The sequence below is a fragment of the Struthio camelus genome, chromosome 10 (genome assembly GCF_040807025.1).
Source record: "Struthio camelus isolate bStrCam1 chromosome 10, bStrCam1.hap1, whole genome shotgun sequence".
In the NCBI taxonomy this organism is placed as follows: Eukaryota; Metazoa; Chordata; class Aves; order Struthioniformes; family Struthionidae; genus Struthio; species Struthio camelus.
In genome coordinates, this window is record NC_090951.1 from 22,906,616 (window position 1) to 22,919,237 (window position 12,622).

At 47.4% G+C, this 12,622-nt stretch overlaps 1 protein-coding gene across 1 annotated transcript in view; it reads right to left on the bottom strand.

Annotated features, from left to right (window-relative positions):
* Positions 1 to 12,622, bottom strand: part of HYDIN (HYDIN axonemal central pair apparatus protein) — a 181,490-nt gene that overhangs the window by 75,066 nt on the left and 93,802 nt on the right. The window contains exons 18-22 of the mRNA XM_068956343.1: positions 10,433 to 10,671; positions 7,247 to 7,502; positions 5,125 to 5,268; positions 3,251 to 3,394; positions 1,838 to 2,151 (exon numbers count right to left, since the gene is read on the bottom strand). Of these exons, the coding sequence (XP_068812444.1) occupies positions 1,838 to 2,151; positions 3,251 to 3,394; positions 5,125 to 5,268; positions 7,247 to 7,502; positions 10,433 to 10,671 (1,097 nt within the window). The remainder of the gene's footprint in view (positions 1 to 1,837; positions 2,152 to 3,250; positions 3,395 to 5,124; positions 5,269 to 7,246; positions 7,503 to 10,432; positions 10,672 to 12,622) is intronic.

Genomic DNA, 12,622 nt, shown 5'->3' on the forward strand with positions numbered 1-12,622 from the left:
CTGCTCTTCTGCTGGGCTCTTAATGAGCAATTTGAGGTGTTAATAGCTTAGAGACTATCTTCATTTCCAGCTCTGCCATGGAGGATCACGTGGTGTCTGCTGAGGAACCCGGAGAGAGTACGTTACTGCTTAATTAACATGCAGAGCAGAAAAGGGAGCTGTCGAAACATCCACATCACTAACAAGCCAGCAAAGGGGCTACGCCAAAGCCCTTTGGAGCAAGGAGCACCATCCTACCAGATGTTCAGGACGCTCAGCTGCTACAGAGTCAGTGGAGTCGGGTGACTCAGCATCTGCTGGAAAAACAAGCACCTGCAGGCTCAGGTCCAGCCAAGCCAATTTAGGTGGAGATGGGATAATTAAAAGCTGAAAACTGATTCAGTATTCACATTTCCAAAAACATACAGAGGTTTTAAAAAGTAAAAGTAACAATAAACAGGCAACCGGCCAAAGAGTGGTCCCAGAGGAAATTAATTCCACATAGGCTTTGCTGTAATGTGCTTGTTTCTCTGTTATTATAAAATATAAGCATTTTTCTATAATCAAAATTAGATTCTCCCTTCAGGTTGTAATTAAACCCTAATCTAATTTACTGGGAGATGACAGGGGCCTTCAAGCAGAGATTACAGCCCTGCTCTTCTCTTCCCTACCCACCTCCCTCCACCTGCTTTTGCAGACTTTCCTCTGCATAACTAGAAACCTTTAGGGACTGTTCCTGAAAGCATCATGCGTCAAGAAGAGCCCCTGTAAGGACACACTCTTGCTTGGTAGGACCCACCTTTCCATGAACTACCCCAGTGCCCAAGTCTTCTCCCCCAACCCTTTCACATAACCATAGCTGATCTCCACTTCCCAGTCTCCTCCTCTGGGCCAGATCCCAATTCCCTAAACAAAACTGCTATTGATGATCTGTATTATTCAGAGTAGCAGCACTTCAATAACGCAATGGTTAGGTTTGCTAGGTTTCCTAGGGCATTATGGAAAAACTATTTGCTATTGTAATTAAAATAACTGCCCAGGCTAGGCTTTTGTACTATGCACAGAGGCCACAGTGGGAAGAATCGCTAGGGATGAGTTTATAGACGCGCTCCAGCATGACTGCAAGATCACTCCTGGGCTTGGAAACCCACAGACCAGTGCTGGATAGCTCTGCCCCCCATGGATGTTCAGACAAGTGCTCCCCCCAGCCATATGTAGCTGCACCTACAAACAAAGCAGAACCCACCATTTCATTATAAAATACTAAATAGCTGTTTTGTGAATGTGACATGCATGTTAACAGATGAAAATTCACTTCACCAAGGTGGCATTTGCCTCGGGCCACGAAAACCTGAGAAAGCAGCTTCCCAAGCTAGCTTCCCTTCCCAGGGGAACCAGTACGGGACCACAGTAAAATAGCAAGAGACTTGGGATAGCAACATATCATTCTGCTGCTGGCAGTGCCCGTGCAGGTTGATGGCATGAAATAACAACAAATAGGGTTGGCAGGGAAGGGAAGAGCTCACATTTTATATCTGCTTGCCCAAGCACCTAAACCTAAGCCAATGCACAGCTCTGTGGCTCCAGAAATAAGAAAGCATTATGAGAAGGACTGTGAGCTAATACTAGAAGTGCTAGGAGGCCATCACAGTCTCAGCTTGGCCCCTGCACAGCTTCAAACTGGTGGAGGTCACCTGTCCTCTGAGCGTCCACCCTGAGCACAACTGGTAGGCACTACTTCCAGACAGGAAAGTCAAAAGCAATCTGTCAGACCCCAAATAGTCTCAGGCTTTGCAAAGATACAAACAGCGCACCAGGAAGGAGAAGAGCTCCAGGGAGAGTGCAAAGCTGCACATACCTCATCTGTCTCACATGGCTATCTGTCAGGAATGACCAGTCATAGCGGACAGGAAGTGGGCTGCAGTTAGTCATCTCGATGTAACGCACATCTTCAGTGTCATTCAGGATGCAGCCAAAGTCGAGGGCCATGGTCTGGAAATGGAGATTTGGAAAGTACACTTCTCCTCGAAGGGCAATGCACTCCTCATGAGAGTGCTCAAGGAAGCGTATCATCAGGACTGCCTTTGCTACCCGGATATCCAAACCCTCGTGATAAGCAGGGTTAAATCTGACAGAAAGATGAAGTTCTTCCCCTACTTCCAGCTTGATGGCCTGCAGTGAGAGATAAAGAGGTATTAATCATCGGCATAATGAAGTTCCAAGGTCTGATGGCATGAAATGCGCAAATGCATGATGTTCAAATTGGGACCCCAACGTGGGCTTCTCAGTTCATCCTTCATTTTCTTTACAGTGTGCTTCTGACTGTTAGCACCACAGTCTTGTCCGAGACCATCTCAGGCTCTCATTCCTGTGCTCTGCATCAACACAAGAGGGAAGTAAATTTTGTTCTACTGAATTCTAGACCTTCAAACGCTATACAATAAAAACCAAACTAGCTCTCTGGCAAGCCTTTGGCCCCGACTCTGAGAGAACTCCTTCATCCTCACACTCAGCACATGTGCAACTGCATTAGACTCACCCTTGCGGTGGAGAAGGAAAATATGAGCTTACTTACATGAAAAATCTTTCATGCTCAGGAAAGTCTCCAAGAGACTTACAAAACTTCAGTCTTCAATGAGCTTGCCTGTCCCTGCCCCAAGTAACACATCTTGCCAGGAAACAATGTAGAAACTGGACGTGAACTAGTGTTAGGGTGGTGAGTCAGCAGACCTGAGGCTGACCTTGTCTGTCCTGGCTTCGCTTCAGTGCAGCTCCACTAACTTCAGCACAGTGCTAGTCATTGGCATGGATGTTGCTGAGCACAGTAGTGCCTACAGCAATACGTGCATAGCACAGCCTGCGTCCAGCTTCTCCCACCGGCAACGGGGCAGGTGCCAGGCAGCAGCCAGAGCACTCTGAGCCTTCCCCAAAGCAGAGCTGGCCTCAAAGAGAGCAAGCTGCTATTGGGGTGATCTGAGGATGGATACCAGAGCACTGTGACAGTTTCCCAGGAAAGACCATTACTACGTGGCTTGCAAAGAGCCACTTGGCAGCTGTTCTCCTTCTCATGTGCTGTCTTAGACGCAAGGCGTATTTCCCCCAAATCAGACAATATTTCATTTTCTTCAGCAGTTCATTTTGAATCTGATTTAGTTCAGGCCTGCTGACACTAAAGAACAAAATTCTCTACCAGAGGGCCTCCGGACCACAAGGTACCACCCCACTCCTCCCTCTTCAAACCACACCAGTAGGGAGGTTCATGGCTGCTCACCCGATCATCTACACAGATGGGCTGCTGGTCCACATCACAGAGGGAGAAGGGATGTTCTATGGACAGGACAATGTTGAGTGGCAAGGAAGAGATGTTTTTTAAATCAAGACACTTAAACTGAGGAGTTAGGACATCACTGGCTTCCTGTAGAAACACAGGAGAGGACAAAGAGAAAGAAGACCGAGGGAGTGGTTGTGGATCGCCTTCTTCTGCTGCATTTCACATCTTTCAACTCCACAAGAACAGACATCTCTACTACTCTTACCGGTTCCTGCTCTTCTAGAAGGCTTTTCTTTAAGAATATCAAACACCGTGTTTAGAACCCATAGCACCCCCCTCAAGGGACTGGGAAATGTTACCGTCTCATGAACAGATGAGGGAATAGGATCCCTAGACGGGGAAGCTGCTTGGCAAGGTGAAAAAGGAAAGAGAAAACAGATTGTTTGTCTCCAGTTTTGTCTCCTCTCCTGCGCTGAAGGGCACAAGACATTTCCACTCACATACAGTAACCCTTTACAACCTTATAGGCTCAAGCAGTCTCATAAAAAGCAGTGAGGCTAGCCAGAAGTGTAAAAAAAGCAGGTTTTAGCCTGTAGAGGAGAGACTGCATTAGCCTAAGGTTACGTTTAGACATTTGCACACACATCCAGCTGCCTACAAGCCTGGACAGCTCAGCTGCAAAGTGTCTCCTGCTGCCCCTGCTATAGTGACAAGCTGTCTATAGACTCCAATCTAAGATCTAGTCTAAGCTACTTCTTCCTGTTTATGTGTTTCTCTGGGCCTCCTGTACGGTTTATATAAACTAGATAGTGTTTGGGAAACTAGTTCTAAATGTATTGATATCAAACAGCTGCTGCAGTGTCATTGCACTCAATAAATCGGAGCGCGCGGCATCAAGCAGACTGCAGGCAGACATCAGGGATAGCTGGAAAGCATCTAATTCAATCTGAACTGCCTCCTCATAGGATTTTGTGCTACTCTGGGAGTCAGGGAGCTAGACCTGAAAATGCAGAAACTAAATTTTGACATATTTTCTCTTTTTCAGACACCTCACAGGAGAGGGCAGGAATCAGGACCTAGAGAGGAGAAGGGCAGCTGCTTTGTGCCAGTGTTATCACCACTGCAGCTAGAGAACTTCTATGGCTCCTTCAAACACTGTGAGGTTTGGGGAAATGCAAAGATCTGTTAGCGCTGGCATTCGTACCCACAGCAAAGAGGGCAGACAACAGACAAAGGGTGACAATTTTTCCTGTCAGCCTGAGAGGCTGACAAGATCCTCGATTTTTCTCAGCTTCCCTACAGGAATAATGTTCAGATTTCACCATGCCTTACAAGCTGCTGGTAAACTTCTCTTTATACTGGATATGGAAACCAGCGGCCATAAGCCCCCTCTACAGAGGGCTCAATTTTACGTAGGCAAGCAAGTCAAAAAAATCAGTCCTATCTCTAAATAGGTCTGCACCTACTTTGCACAGAGCTGCACGAGGGGTGAGATGGAGGTTTAGCATAGCTCAGCTGCAGCGATCTGCTCTCTGCAGCCCCAGGCTGCCACACGAGGTGGCTGTGCAAAGCTCACCCAGCACACCATGCTCTCACGGGTCCTACGTGTCTCACCCTGCACCCTTGGGTCAGTAGCTCAAACAATTCTGTCTCTACGCCAAGAAAGGCGGAATCAAGCTGAAAAGGCTGTCCAGGGGATGGAGGAACTGACATAAAGATCTAAGTACTAATGGGAAAAGCTCGGTCCCACTCAAATCAATAGCCAAAGCCCCACAGATTTCAGAAGAAGTTGTTTAATTTCCTTGTTTAATTGCAGGCTTTCAGTCACGAGCCATGCTGCCTATTAAATGGCAGAAGGCGGTTCAGAGACTTACCTTCTCTACCCGGAAAGTGATTTCCCTAGAAGAGATTTGCAGAACAGGAGCAATGAACTCGCACATGACATCCACTTGCATTATTTGTGTCTTCCCTGCCTTGCTCCCTACGATGGCGTGACACAGCAGTCGCTCCTTCGCTACCTGTAGGCAAGAGAGCCACGCATGACCCAGCGGATGCTAGCAGGGTATCTCAATAACACACTGTAATCGCCAGCCATCTGACTACAGACGTGTAGGATTTTGGCAGCCTGAATGAAAACCTTGCCACTGGATCTTGGCAATCATTGAACAGCGGGTATCATAAAGATACAACCACTGGTCATCAACATCTCCCCTTTCTTCTTATGCTGCGCCCCGTTTATTCAGCACTCAGATGTCCATAACGCTACGGCATACACAGAAGGCACTTGTGAGTCATGTGCTGTCTACAATCATAATAATTACTGCCTCAAATGAGTATTGTTTTCATATGTTCTGCTGCTAAACATAACACTTCCAGGAAACTGTAGGAAATCGCTACAAAAATAAAATAATTGTATGAAGGGAAAGAGGCAATGAAAAGGTCCAATGCCAGCAAACCTTTCCTTAGAAGCTTTGTGGAAAGGATGCAGAGGAAAAACCCAAATAGCCAACCCGTCTTTAAGTAAAGAGAGGCTCACCCATTCCCAGGAATGTATTGGGCCTGGTTTGAAAAAAAACCTCTCCATAAAAGAGGTGTGTCTCACTTCATACGGAAAGCCTCTGCACCAGCCAGAAGCTCTTACATCCAGATACTTTCCTGATTTCTCTCATGGTTTCACTCCAAGTTCCTCCCCCTCATTTCTCACTCTTCCCTATGGTACAACACCACAACACAACTCCTCCTTGGAGCTTACATCCTCCAAAATCAGCTGTGTTACATGTCCAATGTAGGGAGTTGGGCTTCCAACCAACCTAAAGGGTATCAAGTTCTCAATAAACAAGGAAGGTAGAAAGCCTGCTCCCAGGGTCTTGGCTTTGACTCCAGCAGCCACATAGCCAAAGCTGAGCTCACAGATCTGCTTTCAGCTTTCCATGCAAGACATTTTCTCCAGCCCTGATCATTTTGTTTCCTTTCTGGTGCCTTTTCCCTTCAGCAAAACCTTAGGGTTCAGAACTGCACAGGGATATACCCGGAGAGTCCCATCACAGTCAACTGAGTTATCAAGTCTACATCAAGCTACCCCTGAAGCAAGCCCTGAAAACACTTTCAAAAGCACTGCTATTAGCAATGGTATAATGCAGATTCACTCCTTGTTCACTTGAATGGCTGTGACCAGCGGTTTTGGAGCAAGGCAGCACAGACCAGCACAGCTGGTAGCTTCTTGACAGAACTGGATTTCCCCTGGAAGGGGGCTGGGAAGGAGAACACATAGCCACCCTCTTGCATCTCCCTCTTTGAGCTGCAGCCCAAAGGTGCACAACCTTATCACAAGACTTGGCTGCCTTTGGGATGCTGGAGCTGGCTAAGAGACTGGGGTGAGCTGCTATGGAAATATTGACAACAGTCAAGCTGTCAATTATAATGATCTCTGGGAACAGTCTCCCGGGTGGAGAATGTCGCTCTGTGATCATTAGAGCTAATGCATTGTGTTCATTTTTCTCTTCCAGGACTCAGCACTAGACAAGCCCTCGGCCTGTGTTTATACAGAGAGAAAAAAATGATGCTGCTCCCAGACACTCCCTCCCTTTGCAGGTGTATTTTGGATTACTCCCTGCTTCCCCCAGATATATTACATTTTTCTATTTACTTTTTGCCTGTGCTCCTAAACTCTCTAAACAGCTCCTTCCTCTGCCCTTCCTTTCTGCCTCAGCATGTGACACCTTATAAGCTGTCGCTTGCCCCTGAAGTAGCACCTTCTTCAGCCCATATTTTGGTATTAGCAAGTTGGGTCTATGGTAGCTATAGTAACAAGAAAAGCCTTAGCAACTAATAGTGGCCAGCAAGAAAAGCAGCTGGTGCTGCCATGGTAACTTGTGGCATTAAAACCGTTCTTGAAAGCAATTGCTCATTTTCTCAGGCATATGTCAAGGGGCTACTGAAGAAGTCCAAGCGGCAGTGATCTGATGGGAAAGGCTTGTCTCCCGCGCAGGACCTCACCTTGGGAGTCCTGGAGAAGCCTTCCAGCATCATGTCCATAGTCTTGCCCGGGGTCAGCTCCATCCTTAGCGGCCGAAGCTTAAAAACAGGAGATGCAGGTCTGACGCTCCGGGATAAATTTTTGCTTTTAGTGTGAGTGAGAGAAGGGAGATGATCCCGCTGGCGAAATGGGGCAAAGCCTTCTGTTGTCCAGTAGAGCTGATGGGTGCGACGTCCCTGGTTCGTTATCTTGAAGTGGTAATAGCAGGGTTCCTGACTAGAAGAGAAGCAGAGATGGGGAACGTTGTGGAGGCTGAAATTTCTGTGTTCAGCCAGCTTCTTCACATACTGCAAAGAAAAGTTTCATGAAGAATGACATCTCCGGCCCCAGGGCAACCCTGGGGGCAGGCTACCCTAGAGACAGAGCATCACTGGCCTTTGGCGCTTAATACTCAGAGCGTCTTTCCAATGGGTGCCCTGCAGGTCTTGCTGCATCAGCTGCTAAGCTCATCCCTACTGGCTGTAAGTGGAAGGCAGAAGTAGCTTGCTGCCATTTCACCTTTAGGAGCTGCTGACCACAAGACAAGGCTAGAAGAGATGCTCTGATCTCCAGCTTTGCCTGCTCCCTCTCTAGTTAGCATAAACCTTTAAATAAAGCTCAGTTGCCTGAAGGGAAAAGATGGAACCTTTGGCAGTGGGGCCATGAAGAGACATCACCTGAGCTGCAGTTCTTAACCGTGAGGTCTTGGCATTGCCTGCTCAAGGGCCTCGACCAGCCTTTGCACAACGGTGAAGAGGGGGCAAGCTGGTCCCCAGCTTCCCCTGCTCCTCGCAGCACTGCCAGAGAGGAAGCAAGGGCTGACCTCAGCTGCTCCATTTCATGGCATAGCTCCAGTGGTCCCCAAGACGTGCACGGGCACTTCGGCTCTATAAGGAAAAACGCAGCGTGCATCGATGCTGTTTTGGAGAGGCTTTTGTCAGCCTTTCCTTCACCTCCTCAAAAACGATGGCCTTTCGTTAAGCTGGTCAGCGCATGGCAAGACGGGCTCACAGGGCTTCAGTGTCTCCTGTGAAGATGTGATTTGGGGGCTGGAAAGTACGTAGACTCATCTGGCAATCTGGACTCTGGGTTGACCCTGGCTGCCACTGGTGAGCCTGCCCCATTTGCCTCACTGGCAGCGATGGGATGGGCCTCAGTCAGCGAGTTGCCTGCCCTGCCAGCCATGGCGTTGTGCTCAGCTCCAGCTCCCTTCCCTTCGGGAACAGCCAGCCCTTGCTGCTCTGGCAGCTCCTCTGCCTGCACAACACAGCTGGTTTGGGGCTTTAGGAAGATAAGGGTACTGTGAGCACAGACTCACTCAATGGAAGTTTTTGCAGGTAGAATGTGGCAGCAGGGCCAAGTCTAGCTATTGAGGCGACAGAGCAACATCAGGAGATAAATAACCAGAACTAGACATGAAACAAAAAGAACATTCAATGGAAATTGATTCCTTTATGTAAAGGAACACTAACTGCAGGCTAGTCAGGAGTAATTATTTTGCCTTCTATAAATCTAACTATGATCAGCAAAGAAATTGTTCCTGGAACAATTATTGTCTGTCCTTTTTTTTTTTTTTTTTAAAGGTACAAAATATGAAGCTTAGAAAATGTGTATCTGCCATAAGCAGCTAGACACCAACACAAAAGTGACAGTATAGAACAAATCAGTCTTTGAAACAAACTGTTAAGAGCATTTGATGTGCACAGGGTTAGCATGAAACTTTTCATCTTGAGGACAGCAACAGATCATAACTTTGAGAAGCTCTGGGTAGAATGCATAATTTCTAGCTCTTTAAAACCCCAACTTATCTGCCTGTGTCCCATTTCAGCTCATCTGGTTGCAGCTAACAGCAACGGCAGCTGAAATCCAAAACAAGACTGCAGGCTAGGATGCAAAGGGGGGCAGAGGCTGATAGCATGAATCATGTTGACCTGGTCTTGTCCATCATGCAGCCAATTTGTAGTTGCAGGCAGCACATGAAACGCACTGGACAAGCACAAACCTGTCTGCAGGGTCTCGACTTAGGACAGTGCCCGTTTAAAGCCCAAAATCTATCCTAAACATTCAAGGTAGAATTCATCTGGTCTAACTTAATGTCCAAAAGTTGGATTTTGAAATGCTGTGGACTTTCTTTATAGTCAGGGAAAAGGAAGAGGCACTTTCAGAAGGTGATTCCTCTCACCATGACAGGCCAGGTGAAGAGCACTTTGGAAAGTGCTAGAGGACCCTGCTTGAGCGGGGAGGTTGGACTAGATGATCTCCAGAGGTCCCTTCCAACCTCAGCCATTCTGTGATTCTGCGAAAGGCCTATTTTTCTCTTTATAAAGAGATGGCTTTGGACATGTGTGCTTCGATCATTGAACCCTCTCCTTAGAGCTAAGCTCTTTCAATTAAGACTCTCGATTTATCCCGCCCAACAGCCTGAGTCAGTGGACTTTCCTCCTCTCATTTTCGAAGCTAGTCTTTGCAGCCATGCTCCCATGCCTATGCCAAGGGGAGTGCATTTCTCCCACCAGCCTGAACCTCAGGCCTGTGCAGCTTTGATGGAGGAGATGAGGAGGAAACCAGGGAGCAGAAACAGGGAAAGAGCAACTAGGTTTAATAAACAGAAGCTCAGCAGGGCAGCCAGGAAAGACAAGCGAACTGTGGGATGATACAGGGCAAAGACAAATTCGGTTGCTCTTCCAGGACTCCTGGGCAGGAAGGAAAGAAAGTAGCATCATTAATCTAGTCAGGGAGTTGCTAACAAGCTACCATCAGGTTTTCTGCTGTTGTGAAATGATGTTCCACAGTGAGTGAAAAAGCAAGTAACATTACTGCAAAGGGAAATATGTTTATATTTGTAATGTAGCATTTTGCAGGCAGAGGCTTCCCGGACCTGCTGTTTTGCTCTAAATCCTTATTTGATAAAGGAAGGAAATAAATGCATTATAACCAAGGGCAAATTGGTGACAATTTAGCAACTGGTTTCCATGTTGGTAGCTTTTGAGGGTGAAGGTTTAATGACTCTGAAACAGTCATAAAATGTTTCTAAAGGAATTCCTGTGGCTTTTGTTTCAGTGAAATGGTGCCAGGGCCTTGAGTACTGCAGGAGAATTAGTCTGAAGGACTACAGCAAAACTTCTTGCTAAGCACATGGGAGAGACAAGAGCTGAGAGATGTCCTACCTGAAGTGGGGCCCCAGATTGAGCTCTGGAGCAAAGGCTTTGTCAGTGACGATCGTGGTGCCAATGCCAACAGCCTGGACTGGGATCTCATAGGGGCTGTTGTGCTCTATGAACAAGTTCACCTTGTCCTTGAATTTCTCGGTATCATCCAAGTGGGCTATGACAATCACAGACACCTCAGTCTCAGGGGGAACCACTCCTTCGCTGGGTTCAATCCTCCAGCGCGAGCATTTGTCAGCCTGTAAAACAACACAAATACTAATTTATGAAAGGAACCACAGAGGAAGGATTATAAGATATGAGAGAATAAAAAGCATAGAGGGTTAGTATTGCTAAATCCAAGCTGTGGCAATGGTGTCTTGAAAAAGCAACTCTCTGGAATCTTCTGTAAGCTATATTACCCCCCCCCCAACCCCGTTTAGCAGACTCACTTCATTAACCCAGTTTTGCCCAACCTGAGGGATGTTCAGCCTCAGGAGAAGGTATTCCCCTCCAGCCTCTCTTCTGGAGTAGGCACCAAGGGAGCCTGCTTTGTTTCTCCTGGCTTACTGACAATGGCCGGGTTTGCATAAAGGCCCGAGGACAGAGGAAGCCAGGACTGCTCAAATCCCACCGCAGCAGCCATGTGGCTGGGGTATACTGCTGTGAGCCTGAAGAATAACTGCAAAACTAGTTGATCAAAATCCCAAATCCAAAGTCATCTTTCTCAAGAGTTAGATAGTGTTTCTCAACAGAGCCTGAAAGACTGAAGCAGCCAGTTCCTGCTAATCATCAGCCACTGGTACCCCAGAGCCCAAGGCTTTGGAAAATTGAGCCATAAATGTTTATTTCTTTACTGCCCTGAGGTAAGCAGAAGGAAAACTGAACACAAGATGTGTGGATTTGTGGGCACAGCCTGGGCTTCCCACAAGTTCCCTTCCACTGATTTCCCACAGACCTTCCTCTACAAATGGGGCAATAAGAGCACCGGACCCCGGCCTACCTCAAGGAGGTAAGGGAGCAAGCTTCACAGGGAGCAAGCTTGCAGCATACCAAAAAAAAAAAAAAAAAAAAAAAAGCATACAACAGCCCCTAACCAGCTCTAAATGGAATCAGGAATCCCTGAAGACCGTGGTTACCTCTGTAAGTGTCGGCAGACCTCATGCGAGCAAAAAAGGATGGGCTGGTCGTTCCAGTCTGCCAGCCGTGAACTGATACCTTCAAAGGGAAAGATGCCTGCAAAGTCCTCTGCAACACCAATACCCTCCAGCTCCTGCATGAAGGCAGGCCATGCGTTCACACAACCCTCAGGAGCTGAGAGACTAAATCTCAGTTACTGTTTGCTTATAGATTTATCATTTCCAATACGGATAATATGGAAGAGGGAGGACCACAAGCCACGTCCAAAGGTACTACTGCTGGGACTGGTAGCGCCGGGCTGGGCCACGTACCACTTTGCAGCAGCTGCCGTGCTGTTGGTGGTACACGTATCCCCAATTCAGGACTGTGCGTTCTGGAAGCCAGGCACTAACCCTACCCCCAACTATACCCAAAACACCAGAGTATTGTAAAAGAGAACATTTTTGCTTTTCTTTCTTTTCTAATGAAAAGCGAGAATGTGCTCAGAGGCCTAATATGATACAAGCAGCTGCTTGATTCAAGTGCAAATAGCCTGATTTTCCATCCGTCAGGCTGGTGGCACAGGGCTCAAACAAGATGCCAGCCAGCCCAAGGCAGAAGAGTATCAGGAAACAAAGGCAGCACTTCAAAGTTGGGGAAGGCATTCTGAGTAACCCCCCTGCAACTGACCCTGGCTAACAATTAGGGTAAGACTAGCTAGAGGCCAGAGAAGCAACAACATACTGCGTGCTCAGGGTCCTGGCCTTGCGCATAGGTGCCCAGCTGTGCTAACTCCTTCCCCAGGGCTGACTGCACCCCACACAGCAGCAGGCCAGGTCTCTGCATGGTGGTCCCAGACTGAGCATGCCAAAGGCATCAAAATTATTCCAGCTACATCACACTGGCAAAATGAATAAACTCAGGCAGCTCCATTTATTTTTTTCTCCAGGGCTGCAGAAAAAGAACGTCTTTAAAAAAAGTCTTGCTTCTCCATGAAGAGCAGGCTAGGCACAAGCTAACTACCTGGCCTTTTTTTCATTCCTACACCTTTTACATTAATTAGCTGCAATGTATTCTCCATTCTTCTGGTCT